This window comes from Mustela nigripes, chromosome 4 (genome assembly GCF_022355385.1).
Source record: "Mustela nigripes isolate SB6536 chromosome 4, MUSNIG.SB6536, whole genome shotgun sequence".
Lineage (NCBI taxonomy): Eukaryota > Metazoa > Chordata > Mammalia > Carnivora > Mustelidae > Mustela > Mustela nigripes.
In genome coordinates, this window is record NC_081560.1 from 160,149,267 (window position 1) to 160,166,225 (window position 16,959).

Below are 16,959 nucleotides of genomic sequence, written 5' to 3' on the forward strand. Positions count from 1 at the left end.
TACCTGCTGAGTTTTTTTTTTTTTCATTTATACAAACTCAGTCTTTAAGTTTAATTTGTATAAACTTAGGATAGAGGAAAAGGGACTGTGTATCAATAGAAGATAATTTATCCATTTACTAGTTAGGGTCTTAGTCACACCAATTTCCACTCAAATCAACATGATTTTGAAATTTGCAAGGAAAACGGTCCACTTACAAATAATCATGGGGAGGAGATATACACGTACACACTGTGGAGTAGGCTGATGCCTCCTTTTCCTCGCAGGCAACTAAGGAGAGGGAAAAGGGGTAAGTAAAGGCATGTCAGGGAAAGTCAGAGAAGCATCCACACCTGCTCGTTGTATCAAGTGTCTAGAGACTCTCTAAATAATTCAGGTGCAGCTGGCTCCCTCCAGGGGCAGGTGCTGAGGAGAGTTTCCAGACAAGCATCTCCTCTTGCAAAGCTGGAGCCGACCTAGGATCTGATTACTTGAAAAGGGGTCCAGTTAGTAGCTATGGCAACCTCCTTCTTCAGCTTTACAACTTATCTTGGGTTAAGGTATAAGAAGCTTCTAAGGAAATACTACTGCTACAGTCTGCCATGGTGGGGAAGAGCTCTGAAGCCCAGGTGTCAAGGTTCTACTACTTCCTAACTGTGTGACCTTGGGCAATTTACTCAACCTCTCTTATCCTCAGTTTCTCTACCTATAAACTAGGAATAACAAGTCACTCATTGAGACTGCTGTGACATCACATGCGAGGCTCCTACTATAGTGCCTGATACATAATAGATATCTCCTCATAGTGTCCCCAAACACATTTCCTAAGAAGAGATCTCTGTGCTTTAAATAAAAGAGCAATGCCCAGAAAGAAGAGAAAGATATTCCTTAGAACAAAATAAATGTAACAGCTAACAGTTTTTGAAGGTTTACTATAGGCTGGACATTGTGCTGAGTGCTTTACATATAATCTCACAAAACCCATTATCAAAGTTCTGAGAAGTTAAGACACTTACCCCTAGCAAACAGCTAGAAGATGGTGGAATCAAGGTCCAAACCTGTTCTGTCCCTCGTCTAAAAAAAACCACAACCTGTGTTCTTACCCTCTAGGCAAGTTGGTTTCTGAAAGTCATTTTACTGTGCCAGCACTCATCTGCAGGTGGACAACCTGAGGGTGGCTGGGGTGGGGGTGGGGGTGGGATGGGGGTGGGGTGGGTAGAGCAGATGGCAGACCAACTTAGGTCCATGCGGCCAGACTGCCCTCTAGTGTAGGAGGACTGTCGGGGCCACATGGAATAAAGAGCGAGTGGCTTTTTCTTTGAGGTGGCAGTGAATCCTCCTCCCTTCCATCCTGGAGTGCAGTTTGTCCAGTGCCTTCCTATTGGCCAAAGGGTTCTCCTAGGAATGGGGGTCAAAAAGGTGGTAAAGACTGGGAGTTAAGGAGAGGGACTATCTTGGGACAGAACAGCAATTCTCAGACAGGTTAAGCTTCAAACCATTGGGTAGGAGTGTCTCCTATTCTTAGCACACAGCACATACTAGGTGCTCATTGAGTACTGAGCTAAGTTTTAAAACTCTTTCTCCTTATGAGAGTTCTGCCAGTAGGAGAAGTTATGGAATTATTGGTTTTTGCCAGAAACACTAGCAGAAAAGACACTGCAACATGTAGCCCACCATCCATCCTAATAGATTCCAAGGAAATGTTCATGTTCATGACCAGGTAAGAATGAAGACACTCCTTGGTTGTTCATAAATGAGCTGCAGTCAGTAAAGATGTGTGATCATTTTTGGCTACCACCCTCACACCAAGTCCCTAATGGTCCAAGGGTCTCAGAGAAGGCACCTCCCTTCCCACCTCCTGCTGCATCCACAACTCTGCCGAAGCGGTCTGTTTCACCAAGAGGTCAGTGAACACCTGTAGGCACTGCTGCTAGCTGAACCACTGGGGAACATTAAGACAGACATACCAGGAAGGGCCCTACTGCTAATTGTGGCTAATGCTGATGGAGCTTCACCGCGTGTATTCTGCGCTGTCCTGTCTCCTGTGTTAACTGCAAAACACAGGAGAGATGGTTCCACAACATAAGGGATCCAGAGCAAATAACACTGATTATAATCTAGTCCCTAGGGGCGCCTGGGTGGTTCAGTGGGTTAAGCCTCGGCCTTCGGCTCAGGTCATGATCTCAGGGTCCTGGGATCGAGTCCCACATTGGGCTCTCTGCTTGGCAAGGAGCCTGCTTTTTCCTCTCTCTCTGCCTGCCTCTCTGCCTACCTGTGATCTCTCTCTCTCTGTCAAATAAATAAATAAATAAAATCTTAAAAAAAAAAAAAATCTAGTTCCAGACTGTCCACTTTTCTTTCTATAAGAATACTTTAAGAATTTATTTGAGAGTGCGCTGCAAGCGCACACATGCGCACAAGCAGAGGGAGAGGCAGAGGGAGACGGAGGAGGCTCCCCACTGAGCAGGAAGCCAGACGTGGGGCTCAATTACACGACCTCTGCTAAAGGCAGACATTGAACCCACTGAGCCACCCAGGATACACCATATGAATACTTTTCTCAATAGCCCCATAATCATAATGTATATACTGTATCACTCACATACTTTTGGCTGTAGCAGAAAACCTAAACTCAAGTAAATGGCTTGACAAATGCTTGTTATCTTACATATCCCAGAGGGCGTTTTCTCCCCGCTTGGTGGGGTAGGGGGGAGCGCCAGGGTTGGCAGGTTCAACAGCCTGCTGTCCGGGGTTGGTAGCTAAGAAAGAGCAGGACCACAGGAAGGATTTTAGAACAAAAAGCCCCCTTCCTACAGGACAAACCATAAGTACTGAAGACACTTACTTCAGTGTGGAGAATACTTACGAGGGAATGGCTGCCTTTTGACCCTCCTTTGGGGAAATCTCTTTACTTTTAGTGGAAAAATAAATATCTATGGCCCATGGCCTCTGTAGAAGAGGATTAAGCCTGAAGTGGCTATAGGGGAATGGCCCTGTTGGATGAGTGAGCTTTAGGTGTGTTTTCCAGCCCAAACCCCACTTCCGTCCCCTGCCCCAAGGGTGGCCATCCTGGGATTCTTCTGCGGTCAGCTCTCTGGGATGGAATGCCTTCACTTAGAACTTCTGCCCTGCACTGGTGTGTTCCCTGCTCCACAGACCTTTGTTTCAGCTCCACCTCTGGCCTTCTGCTTGGACCAGTCCCCTGTCCCAGTGCTCGGCCCTCGCCCTACTCCTGTGACTCATCTTGCTCAGGGCCCGGATCCAGGCCTGCCTCCTCAGTGGCGTCTTCCCCAAGGGCCCCGGCCTTCTTGGGTCACTTTCTATTTTCGACTCCAGGGGTGTTTGCTGTCTGTTGGGAGCTGATTGTGGTATCTGCCATACAGTTTCTGGCAGAACTTTTTTGTCTATTGCCTTTTCAGGCAAGCTATGCCAGAATTCCCCAATCCGAGGGCAGGGTGGGCGGGGTGGCCTGCCGGACCATGTAAGGGTCTGGATGAGAGGGAGAGTTGGGAGCCGGCCTGAGAACACGCTCCACAGGACACTGTGATTCTTTTGCTCATAAAACATCCTTGAAGGCTAAGCAGCAGCATGTCAGTGAGAGCTTTTCTCTTTGGAAGGGCCCCCATGAGACAAGAGAGCTTTCAACTGCAAACTTTTGAGCACCAGGGACCCTAAAACAGGAGCTGGATGGAGGGAGGGTCTTCCGAAGTAAATAGGATGTCGGGTCTGGGACCACAGCTGCCCGAGTGAAGGGTGTGTGGTCCTGGCACCGTGGCAGCACACTTGTGCTATCCATACCCGCCAACCTCATTCTGTCACCATTCTCTCAGTCCTGATGCTCTGGGGCCCAATCTCCTGTTTTCCTCTCCTCTGTCAGGCTGGGTTCATCCCTTGGGATCTGCCTCCATGGACACGAGTCAGACAGACAGTCTCCCCGACCAGCTTCCTGAGAAGAGCCAGCGTGTCAAAGCAGGCATGGGGCCCAGGGAAGGCAGAGGAAGAGGGCCAGGGCAAGCGAGGGTGCGGACTTTAACCACACATACAGGCTTTTCATAAGAACTTTATTTCTCAAAAAGGGGGAAGAATCCAAAGTATTAAAATAACCTTCTAATTTTTGTTTTGGAGGAAAAGGGTAGGATGACAAAATAATTTATATAAAAATTTCAAGCATAATTGCTATAGATACTTCATCCCGGGACTCGCAGCTCCAGGTTCCAACAGCATCCCCAGTCGTGCTGAATCTTCTGGGCTCGGAGAGGCACAAGCGTCTGGAATGCTGCTTTATCTTAATCCACAATAAATATAAAAGGTCAATCCTCCCCGTGGAAATGATTCAGTCAATTTTTGCGACTGTTTCTGATGAGAATGCTGAAATGAAGGGCTGTCCCTCTTCTAAATTCCAAGCCTTTCCTTTTTGAAGATGAGTGTGAGCGTAAGGAGATGAAATGTGGAAAAACATATTAGGTGTGATGGGCTCTAGTGCCAACCAAACGTCAGGGGAGATGTTACCTCATTGAGGCAATACAAAGGTAAAAGCAGCGTGATTTTCCCGTTGACTTTTTTGTGGGGAAGCTGCACCTTTTTGTTCCTATCACGAAGGGAACTGGCCCATATGAAGCGACGTCCCTAACTGCAGCAATTAAGCGAAGCCCCCATTCATAGCGATTATTTTCTAACTAAAAAAGAGATGGGTGAATTGGAATATGCACATTAGCCATCCCTGGCATAGCCAAATGGAGCCCAGAAGCATCTGGGTGCACTTTCCAACAGGCAGACCCTTCCACGAAGTCGGAGATGAGAAATGGCTCATCCCCTGACATTCTTAAGATAGGTTTAACTGTGAAGACCTCTTGAATCTTTCCTGGCTCTTCTTGGAATGCTTTCAGTTGGTGTTTCTCTGAGGCACAGGGAGGTTCTCGTGAAGGTATTTTAAACTTCCATGCTCTGAGAAATCTGAGACCACGTGGTCCTGCCCTCGCAGCAGCCACTTAGTGGTGAGCAGTCCCTCAAGTCCCACTGGTCCCCGTGCGTGGATCCTCGATGTGCTGATGCCCACTTCGGCTCCTGAGGAAAAGCATGGATGAGGATGCGGCTTTTCCCAGTCCCTGCTTCCTATCCGCCCAGCAGACCCACAGCTCTTCCTCTCTTCATGTGCCACCCTCTCACCCCGCCCACTCCTGCTCCATCCTTCCCAGATCAGCTTGAGCTCCACGGTCCCCTTCAACGTGTCCTCTGGTCATTATGAATCATAAGCCCTCTACTTCTGACAAAACACAATGTGTGGGCTCTCCTCCACACTTTTATCCCAAATGCATTTTGACAATACTAGGAATGCTGGCTGATATCTGCTTGGTGTCTAGACTGTGTATCATAATTTGACATTCAGGCATTTTTTTGAAGCATACAACAATGTCCAGTATCAAGGTTTCATCTCCTCAACTATTCTCTAAGTCCCAGAATGGAAGGGATGGGACCTGTTCTCAGTATCCCCCAGAATTCTTAGTACATAGGCACTCACTAGACAGTTACCGTCTAATAACTGTCTGAATTACACGAATACTGACTACACAGAAGGCGACTATTCGTTTTCCTTCCCTCTTGCTCTAAGCTTAGACTCATGGCGTTAGGGGTTTTCCATGGTCTGGCTGGGTGTCCTGCAAGGGATACAGTGGAAGCAGGGTTCTCTCGTCCATCACAATTTTCCTGAGCATGTACTATGCAAGAGGTACCATGTTGGGCCCTAGGGAGGCAAGGTCATGTTATCTTAGAGCCCATACTTCTGTGGGCAAGGCAGTCAAAGAATAGTTTAGCAAATAATTCCTTGTGCTGCTAGGAGTGCACGAAAGGGTGCTGGGACAGACTGTGTGAGACGGGGGGCCACACGAGTAGAGTGCTTAGGGAGAGTCTCCCTGAAAAGGGACTTTCCTCTGAACCCTGAACAATGACAAGGATCCAGCCAGTGGAGGGGCAGGTGGAGAGGCGCCGCAGGCAGAGACCAGCAGTGCAGAAGCCTGAGTGAGGACGTGCCAGGGAGTAGTGGTTGGCAAGGACAGTGTGACCACCAGATTTGAATTCTGGTTTAATAGCATAGGGACCACAAGACTTCGGGCACATGGTGGAACCATCTTTTCTGCTTCCATTCATTTGGAAAACGAGGAACAGAATAGAACCCATCACGTAAAACTAAGTGAGACAATGCATGTGATAAACTTAGCACAGCGCTGAGAATATGTAAATGCTCAATAAACACCATCTGTCACTGTTATTAATGCACTTCATAGGAATTTAACTCAACCAGAGTTTGAGCATTTGCTCTGAGCACGTGATGGACAGACGATGGAGTGGTCATTTGCTCTTTCCCCATCCTGGACTTTTGCTTGAAAGCTAGGTACCTCAGCCCCTAAAAGTATGCTGCTATTTCCTCATCAACAACACGGAAAATGAAAATCAGTGAAAGGAAGGGATGTGACAGTTAAATCAAAACCCCAACATAACAGAAATAGGTAACTAACAGTAAAGCGCCTAATGACTAAGAATAACTGGATAAAATTCTCTTTAACAACCTTTAGTAATTCAGTGAGAACTGTTCTCTAGGCAGATCTATTCAAAAGTTCAGAAGAATTAAAATAATTCTCAGATGTGTCACAAATGCCTATTGGTGCTCTTTACAATGGTACCCCTGAAAACCAGAGTCCGTCTGAAAATCTCTATACTGGGGAATGGAGATTTTCTTTTGTTCTTTCTTCATGGGGCTCGAACTTACAACCCTGAGATCAAGAGCTGTATAGTCTACCTGAGCCAGCCAGGTGCCCCTGACTTTATTTCTAATGAGGGATGGGGAGAAGGGGGGGGGGTTTCTTCCTTTCTTTTTTTTCTAAAGTTACTTTTCTGAAGCTTTTTGTTTCAAAGGCATGCTTTAGAAATAAACCTTGCACCTCTGGACTTACTTGTTTTTGATACTGCCTATTTAAGCCCAGCATACGTATTAAAACATTCTATTGTCTTGTCCTCACGGGGAATCCCTCTCAGGTAACCTGGCTTTGTCTCACTGAAGGAGTGAGTCTGCAACAGCTCCTGAGGGACCTCGGCATGCACGCCTGTCATGACTGTCATGTCTGCCCGTACTGTAACGGGAACAACCCAGACTCTGGACTTGTCCAAGTGTGGGTCTGGGAGACAGCTCGGGGGCTTTGGGCAAGTTACTTCACTTCTCTGAATTTCAAAGGTCTATGAAAAAGAAAAACAAGTACCTACCTTCTTAATACACAAAATGTTTAGAGCACAGGACTTCTCCCAGCCCATGGCTGCTCTGAGGATTCTCTCTCATCAACCGCCCTCCCACAATTCTTCTCTTTTATCTTAATCAAGCATGTGTGACTTCAAAGAACAGGTGTCTCCTCCACCCTCACCAGCTCCTTGGACACGGTGATTCACAAAGGGGCCTCTTTTTCTCGTGATCAGAATCTTTCTTACCCAGTCCGAACCGGTAGCCATCAGAGAAGCGAGTGCTGGCGTTCCAGAACACACAGGCACTATCTACATGCTGGAGAAAGAACTCTGCTGTTTTCTCTGCAGCATAAAGAGAGAACACTGAGTTAGGGTGACCCATGGAAAATATCCTTCCTTATAGTCACACATTGGTGACTGACCAGGGCTGGGCCCAGGGCCCTGAAGAGCTTCCCCACGCATTAAACATGCAGACTTGTGAAAAATCTGAAAAGGAAGAAGGCTAACCCAGCTTCATCAGTGTCTGTTATGGGAAGAGTAGTTGCCTGGAAAAGACTGGGTTGGAATACAATCTCCTCCTGTAGACAAACCCTTCATGCTGCAACAGCTTAACATACTATCTCTTTATAAGGCTCCGGAACCAGAATCCCTAAGTCTGAATTCTAATTCCGTGCCATGCCCACTAGCTGGGTGACCTTGAGCAGGTTTCTGAACCTCTCTGTGCCTGAGCAAAATGGAGACTAATAGTATCACCTAGCTCACAGAGTTGTGTGGAGGATAAAAGGACTTGACATCCACAGAGCACTCACCCCAGAGCCTAGCACATGTAAGTGCTAGTAAACATTAGCTATTATTATTGGCAGTGTTGTGATTCCCCAATAAACCAACCACAGATCCCTTAAGGGGCCATGCTGGCTGCCTTTCCCGCTGGGCCTCCAGTGCCTGACAACTTGGAGGTCTCTCAGTACACATCTGTGCAATGAATGAATGTGTGTGAAGAGCTGCTTCTGCCCTCAGCCCCCTGAGCCTGGGTTTCCTCAGCTGTAAGTGGGTTTATTCCAAAAGCCTGGAGAGACTATTGTCTGGATTAAATGGTAATCCCTGTGACAGAGAATGAGTCATCTCCAGAGTAGCTAACCATCTCTTCCCTGCCTCCTCCCCTGGGGCCACTGCGACAATACAGTGAGGCAGCAGATGGATAAATACAACCAATGCCAGGCATTATCATTAGTCTATTCAGACTATGTTTTCCTGTAGCCAGAGGGGCTGAGAGGAGCAGGACCCCATGGAGACCAAGGTGGAAAAACCAAGCGCCATATGCCTGAGGCACGTGTGCACATGTGCACTGACCATTCTCCGTGACGATGACATCTGTGTGCGAGCTGCCGTACTTGTGGATGTGGTCAATGGCCTCCTGGACGCTGTCCACCACTTCAATGCACAACTCCAGGTCCCCATACTCCGTTCGGAGGGACTTCACTTCAGAGGGGCTGAAGGTCAGATAGGAAGCGAACTTGGGGCCTGCGTGAATTTTCACCTGGAGCAGAGGAAGTTGAGGGGTGACAATATAAACACAGCAGCAGGAAGCCAGCTCACACTTCTTCTCTAGGTCCAAATAGCCAGACGAGCCTGAAGCGGGGAGCTTGTGGGTGCTGCAGCACAGATGATTAAACCAGCCCTGACTTCCTTTAGAAGCAGCACTCCACCCTCCAGGATGCTCTGCTTGGGAAAATGCTGACTGGCCACTTGCCAGCAAGGGGCCCTCAGTTAAAACTGGAACAGGGATTTAAGCAGGAAGCCTCTGAATGTTAAGAATGTGCAAGGCATTTAACAGGCTATCAACATAAGCCCTCAACCGCTGGCATTTTACTGAAATGAACACTTGACTACAAAAATCCCATCCCCTGCATATGGGACTCAGATATGGAATCACATGGAAAGGGGGAGATGGCTCGTATACATTTCTACTCCTTCCCTCCAGAAAGTCATAGGTGTGCTTTAGAGGAAAAGAGTAGTTAGTTGGTAGCCAGGTCAAACTGTGGTTACTTGTCAGACTTCCAACTTTTGTCAGGCCCCACCTCTAGGCTCAGCTCAGTGACAGACTTGGGGGTTAATTGTGCTCCTGGCTGGAGGAATTTAAGAACTGGGGGCTGGACACTGAGGGTCCCCCCTCACAAGTCTGATCGCACTTAGGCTTCATTCTCTGAGACCTCCACAGGGCAGTGCTCAAGTCTTGATTCTTGGGGACCAAGCTCTTGCTTTCACTCAAGTTACAACAAGCGGTGTTTGTCCTATTCTTATTGTTCCCAAGGCCCTTTTTCCTGGAACCCCTCTTCCTCCAGGCCTGGGGACCAACCATGTTCTCCTCAGGGAGAGGAAACCCATCCCTGAGCCCTAGCTCTGGGCAAGTCATCCTGCTGGTTTACTTCAGGAAATACAAAGATATTATATGAGGTACACATATTGACTAATTTTGATTCAAAGAATATTGCAAGGCAATCTTGAGAATGACTAAGGATATCATGGGTTTGTCTGAATCAGGAACAGGAGGTTTATTCCTGGCTAAAGGACATTTTCCTCCTGTCTAGTCCAGTTCAGTGCAGTGTATGGCATACACAGGTGGCCCAATAGTATCAAGGAAGGTCCCAAACATGAGTGATCATGTAATCTAATTCCATTTTAATTTGTGGGGTGCATTTTCATTTTCAAAACAATCCTTTCAGGCTCTCATTGGGACCATGCCCATGCATTTATAAGATGACTCGGGCCTTCCTTTCCAGGTAAAAGATGAAAGGAAAAAGACATACTCAGGGTCAAAGCAACCAAGGCCAGCAGCCACTTTCTCTAAATGCTGCGCTTGTTTATGTAATTATGAAAGGGTGCCATGGCATCAGATATTAAAGTTTACAATGTGTTCTGCCAGAAAACCTGAGATTGCCCACTTCTGCCTGGAGAGCATCTATTTTCTTGCAATTAGAAACTTAAGATGGAACATATATTTGTCTGAAACTTATCGGCACTGGTTTTTACAACCTCAATGAAATGGTAATAAAACAATCTAGGGAGAACATTATACAAACTGTTGACTCCCAAATATCATCGTATTAAGGACATCAATACTGGTAATTGAAGACACTGGTGGAGGGGTGGACACATATAAATCTCTGTTTGAAAACATTTCTGCACAATGTTTCCAAATCAAATCCAAGCAGAAATGTGTGTTCAGAAATAAACTTTAAACAAGGCTGCCTCAATAAAAGGCTCCCAGAAACAGAACTGCCACGTGATCTGTCTTATCTTTGCCCTCTCTTAGCACTTACCACATTCCACTCTGTAATAAAGCTATTGGAATATGGGTTTCTTCCATTGACTAGATTTTGACAAAGCAGGGATGTGTCTTACTCGCTGTGTACTGAGCACAGAACTATGTCTGAGCACAGAACTATGTCCACAGTAAATGCTAAAAAATACTGCTTCTTAAATTGCCATAAATGGTATGGCAGCTGCTCCTGGTCTAATCCCACAGGCTTCAAAATCTCAAAATGGAAGACAGGAAGTGATGTATGAGTCCTGGGACTTGTCATACCTGTTCCACTCTCAGCATGTCAATGATCTGGTCAAATAATGGTGTTCTCAGCAGATCTCGGTGGATTAAGAGAGTCTCCAAAGCATTACAGGCGGCTGGATATTCACATTTAGAGTCTCGGACTGAAAAAAGGAAGACAAAGAACTGTTTCTAGTAACGTGCTCCCAAGCCACACAGGATCTGATAAATATCTTGCCTTGTAAGCAGCAGGGGCCCCATCCAGCTCACCCAGTCTGGTGACTTTATCAACGCTGGCCTCTGAATCCACATACATGTGGCAGATTCCCTCACTGTGCCCCATCACTGGGATTCCCTTAGCAGCTTTCTGGATATCTCTGACCAGCTGGGAAGAGCCTCGTGGAATGATCAGATCTATCATTTTGTCTAAGCGACAAAGATCTTCCACTTCTTCTCTGGTATTCACCTGAAGAGGTACAGAATAAAAACAAAAATGACATCTGATCTAACGAAATATAAAGTAGCAGCACCCAGAGTGCTGCTGACCACCTCTATCCTGTGATGAAGTGCCTGTCAAGACACTGGGGTGATAGCCTTTTCCCCTCCTCTTTTAATTTCACCCATATGTCATGTGACTTACAACAGAAATACAAATACGTATGTACGAGAATGTTCATAGCAACTTTATTCTGTGTAGCCCCAAATTGGAAACAACCCTAAAGTTGGCCAAAGGAAGAAAGGACAAACTGTAGTATATACATGTAAATGGAACACCACATGGCGACAGACAAGAGAAAACAACAGCTTGAGGTAACATTGTGGATGACCTTCACAGACATAATGGTGAACAAAAGAAAAAGAACACAAAGGAATGCCTGGGTGGCTCAGTTGGTTAACCTTCTGCCTTTGGCTCAGATCATGATCCCAGGGACTGAGCCCTGGCACCAGAACAGGGAGCCTGCTTCTCCCTCTTCCTCTGCCCATCCCCCCTACTCTCCCTCTCTCTCAAATAAATAATTTTAAAAACCCCAACAATACAAAAGAGTGTATTTTGTATGATGCCATTTATAATGAAGTTCAAAAGTAACCAAAACAGGGGCACCTGGGTGGCTCAGTGGGTTAAAGCCTCTGCCTTCGGCTCAGGTCATGATCTCAGGGTCCTGGGATTGAGCCCCAAATCAGGCTCTCTGCTCAGCAGGGAGCCTGCCTCTCTACCTACTTGTGATCTCTGTCAAGTAAATAAATAAAATCTTTAAAAAAAAAAAAATATGTATAACCAAAACAGATTCAATGTGAAAAAAGCAAAGAGGGGGCCATTACAAGGGGAAGACGGCCATACTGATTAGGAGGGACACAGGAACCTTCTGGGGTGCTGCAAATGTTCTACAGCTGGATAGGCTGCCAGTTATGTATGTGTGTACATGATCCATGGAAAAGGTCCTAGAGTTGTTCATATAAGATCTGCACAATTTACTGTATGGATATGATACAGCAGTAGGAAGAAGGCTGGAAGGAAACCTGTCTAATTAAGCTAGGATGTAGCAGAGCTGGGATTTGAATCCATCAAGTCTGTGCCCTTTCCACCCCCTATGTTGTTATAGAAAAAATCTAATTCTTGTCAGTGAGTATGTAAGGCAGTGGGTTTACACACATTGTCCCAACAGCAAGCAGAATCCCAGCACGTTGGAGTAAGTGGGCCTCCATAGAGAAAGAGAAGGATCTGGAGTCAGCTGAGGTTCAAATCTACACTCTCCCTGATTTTCTGTGAGTTACTTCTAGCACTGAGCCTGTTTTTTCCCTAATACTGATGGCATTTTCCTGCTACGGTTGTTGTGAGGGCTGAATGAGGTACGGATGGAAGCTGCCTTGCCTACAGCAGGTGCTCAGTAAACTCCAGCTATTACAGTCCAGTTCAATGATTCCACTTGCTGATTGAGGAGAGTAAGACGATGGTTAAAATAATGAGCACAATGACAACAGTGATAATAGCATGACCTCAAACTCACATGCTGCACAATGGGTTCATAAACTGTTTCATCTGACTTGCCCTAAATCACTCTGCCAGTGGGCAGAACCCTGACCTGATACTCTACGTAAGTGTGCCCCAAGAATGAAGGGCTACCAGGCATTCTTGTAAATCACAGTGCCAGGGCACAGCTGTATGACAGTGGCCTTCCCAAGCCACTGATGACTTCTTGGGCTAAGGAAGCCTCTGGCATCATCCAGGGTCAGCAGGTGCACAGAACCTGCCACTTTTCCAGTCAAGCTTGCCTGTACAAGTGGCTTGACCTTAGGTAACCTAAGCTTTGCTTCAAACACCCAAACACCTGACCTGGGGTTCTGTGCCTGATGGGGCTCATTCCCAAGGACCTACCAGCTGTATGGCCTCTTTCACTCCGTGGATTGAGAGGGCCTCTTGGGCCAAAAGGTGAAGAATCCGATTGCTGTGTGTGGCCTCCTTCCCTCCTTTGAGTAACAAGCCGTTACCACTCGCAATAGCCAAGGCTGCCACCTGCAGATCAAAGAGGGGAGCAGTGAGCCAAAGGGAAAAAGCAACCATTGCAACAGTAAGCACTCAACTGAGTACTCCTCCTGTGCCAAGCACTGTGTAGTCACTTTTTAAGACCTAATCCATTTAATCCTCATGGATTAAGGGAGGAAAGACTCCCATGCTCTCATCCTGCATCCTAGAGTAAACAGGTGCTGGTTTTTCATCTGTTGTTTTTAAGTAGAACTGCTCCTTAAGACTTGATGCTAGTGCAAAGAAAGCTTTGCAAAGAAAGCAGTATCATCCTACTGGTCAGTATGGTGGGGAAATGGTCCCAGATTTCTGGGAGAGTGCGTAACCAGTGGGACAACCCTCTAATGCCACCTTATAAATCAAGGCATGGCTGCTTAGTAAAATCTTTTAACACACGGTTTCTCAACATTAGCCTGTGATAGTCAAATTCCTTAAAGAGGTTGCATTCTAGTTTCCATGAACTACTAAAAGTTTTCCTGAGAGATTTACATCCAGGAGACCATCTGTGACACTAACAATAAAGGATCTTTTTCACATGGGCAAAACCAGCTACGAGATGAATGCCCTTGCAGGAAGCTAGAAGAGGTCAGGGAATAAAGTGCCCCAGTGAGCTGAGACGTGGAAATGTGCTCCTGCATTGTACTGTGAAGGTTTTATTTGGGTTCACGTCCCAGCTCCACCCTTTACAAGTGGCAGGAATAAGAACTTCTATAAACTTCAGTTTCTTCAACTATAAAATGTACATATGAATACCTACTTTGGAATCACTTGGAAGAATCAGTAACATAAAGACCTGAAAAGTCCCAAAAATTACCTCTGGGGGAGGAAAAAAGGTAAGACTTTCTCACCAAAAAAAGAGAAAAAAGAAAACTATCTTGGGAGACTTATTTCATGTGCTGAAAATACATTCTTCCCCTACCCAATGGCAGGCCCATACCTGGGGCAGACAGTCAGGGCGGGACTCAAAGATGACCAGCAGGACTCCAATTGGGACAGTCACTTGTTCTAGTTCCAAATTTTTGGCAATTCGGGTTCGGCGCAAAACACGCCCCACGCTATCCTGTGAGGAGGCTGCAATTTGTCGAAGGCCGATGGCCAGGCTGTTCAGTTTAGATGTGGAGAGGCTCAGGCGTTTCAGCAGAGGAGCTGCTAGTCTCCCTGAAGAGGTGTGAAGAACACAAGATAAAGGAGCAGCTCTGGGAGGGCCGCAGCTGCTCTACTGAACACACGGCACCATGTGAGGAACAGACACGAGCTTAGGGGTCTCGAGCAGACAATGACATGCCCCTTATACAGCTTCTCTAGGGGGCTCTTGGCAGGAGAGTTCACCATGTAAAGGCACTAAGCCAATACCCACTGTGCTGGCAATTTCAGTTCCAGAAATCCATCATTTGCGTGAGCAAACTTGCATATAATGAGATACTTGTTACAGCATTTTTACAATAGAATCAAATTCAACTTGAAAATTTAGACAATGAACTACAGTGCAGTTGTACAAATAATGTTTCTATACAAACTGCTATAGAAAGCTGTCCAGGATACAGTTTGTGAAAAATCCAAAACTACCAAAAAACATGCATGATAAAATCCCATTTATCAAATTTTGCATATATGCATGTGGACATGGAGATGTCTGCTGATGATCTCTCTCAGCATTATTTTAATTTTTTTGTAACAAGCTTATTTTTATAATCAGAAGCATTAAAGATATTTTCTTTTGAAATAAAAACTTAAAGAGAATTATGATAATTTCACATACAGCATTTTCTTTCAATTTAAATACACCATTTGCATGGTGTGACTGTCTACACACACACTCCTGACACACATATACACACACCAGAAAAATCACCTGGAAACATATAACACAAATCACTACTATAGTTAATGTTGAGATGAGATGATGAAAAATTTCCCTTTCTTTTTTTTCTTTCCTTTTTTTTAATAGTTCTATCCACCAAGGTAAAATAATAAAAAGCTTTCTACTTAGGAGGGGAGGAACCAACATTATATTAAAAAAAAAGTTAAATCATCATTTTACCAATTATATCAATCCATTTTCTTCACTTTTCTCTATGTGTTTTTTTTTCCCTAAAGATTTTATCTATCAAAGAGAGAGAATAAGCGAGCATAAGTAGGGGGAGCGGCAGGGAGAGGGAGAAGCATTCTCTCTGCTGAGCAAGGAACCCAATGAAGTACTTGATCCCAGGACCCTGGGATCATAACCCGAGCCAAAGGCAGATGCCTACCCGACTGTTGTCCCTCCCTATGTGCTAACAAGTTTTAAATACAGTGTTAAATGTTACATTCCAATTTTCCACCTCACAATGCATGTGTGTTTTCCATGTTGCCAAAACTGTTGTAATTACTGCTAAATACTCCACTGAGTTAATGTAGCTTAATGCACTTAACTAGATCTATGTTATTAATAAACACTGAGGTCGTCTGCAGTTTTCAGGGTGATAAATAACCCTGCTCCAAGAATCATTGCATACAGAATGGTTTTCTCTGCCTGAAATAATTTCTTAGGATACATTTCCTGACATGCGCTTACTGAGTTAAAGGGGACCACCACGCTCCTGTACACCCAGGACTTTGTTTTAAGTCACTGTGTGTCCTTATGAATTTCCAGGGAGATATAAATGAGTGAGATTACCGATCAAAAGTCAGAGGTCTGCCAACAACTAGTTGTGTGACTTTAAGCAAAAGTTTTAACCTTAGTGGATCTTAATTCTTTTACTTTTAAACAACTGGTAAGATTATCATCAAAGATTTCTTCCATTTCTGAAAATCTATTTTATGACTTTCCAATACTGCAAAAATTCAAAAGACCAGATGTAAATTCTAAAGGAAGTTCCAAAGCAATAGCTCAAAATGTTTTAAGAAATCAAAGTAATGTTGATGAGCCAGCCTTGCAAGGTTTCTTTGAAGGGAAGACCACTAATCTGAATGTTTAATTTAAGGCACATTTATTCAAGAGAAAAGGAAATTCAAAGCCTCATAAAATCACCCCCCATTTTTTTAGGGTGGAGATACAGAGAATTAGGAAGGAGAGAAAGACTGAGGCTGACTTGACTCTCTACATATTTAGCTGTCTGCAGTGTGAGTTCGGCTGTATCACCCACTCTACCATTTGCACCTCAGGGGCATTTGTGGATGGCATCTGTTGCTAGCTCTGGGCGGACTACGCACTAATTAATTAACTACACGATACGCTATCTCTCATCACAGGCCTCACAAACTACTTCCACAACTATTTTACATGCATAGTCCATATGGGTTTGAATCCTGGATCTGTTACTGGCCATATGGTTTTAGGCATATGTCAACTTTCTTGTGCTTCAGTTTCCTCCTCTATAAAATAGGTATAATAAATATTAACGAACTCAAAGGTACCATGCTATAAAGATAAAATGATATCCTATCTATAAAGCCTTTTAGCACAATGCCTTGCAACATGGAAAGGCCTCAAGTTTTAGCTGCTATTAGTGGAATGTCTAAAATGACGGGGTCCTCAATCTTTTTTCTGCACTGAAACTGCCAAAGTATCCATGGCTCATGACCTGTGGGTATAGAAAAAGCCCCCTGGAGGGCTGTACCAGGGTATCTGGGAAAGGAGCTGAAAATGGTATGTACAATTTGAAAAAGCCCAGTGAATATTAGCAAGCAACTCTTAATAAAAAAGATG

General features: G+C 45.1%; 1 protein-coding gene across 4 annotated transcripts in view; it reads right to left on the minus strand.

The window, feature by feature from the left end:
• Nucleotides 1-4,023: 4,023 nt before the first annotated feature.
• Nucleotides 4,024-16,959, minus strand: part of ALDH18A1 (aldehyde dehydrogenase 18 family member A1) — a 42,392-nt gene continuing 29,456 nt past the window's right edge. For all 4 annotated transcript variants that reach the window (XM_059398215.1, XM_059398214.1, XM_059398218.1 and 1 more), the window contains exons 12-18: nt 14,209-14,429; nt 13,125-13,262; nt 11,021-11,216; nt 10,793-10,914; nt 8,557-8,743; nt 7,453-7,548; nt 4,024-5,043 (exon numbers count right to left, since the gene is read on the minus strand). In XM_059398215.1, coding sequence (XP_059254198.1) covers nt 4,862-5,043; nt 7,453-7,548; nt 8,557-8,743; nt 10,793-10,914; nt 11,021-11,216; nt 13,125-13,262; nt 14,209-14,429 — 1,142 coding nt within the window. In that variant the 3' untranslated portion in view covers nt 4,024-4,861. The remainder of the gene's footprint in view (nt 5,044-7,452; nt 7,549-8,556; nt 8,744-10,792; nt 10,915-11,020; nt 11,217-13,124; nt 13,263-14,208; nt 14,430-16,959) is intronic.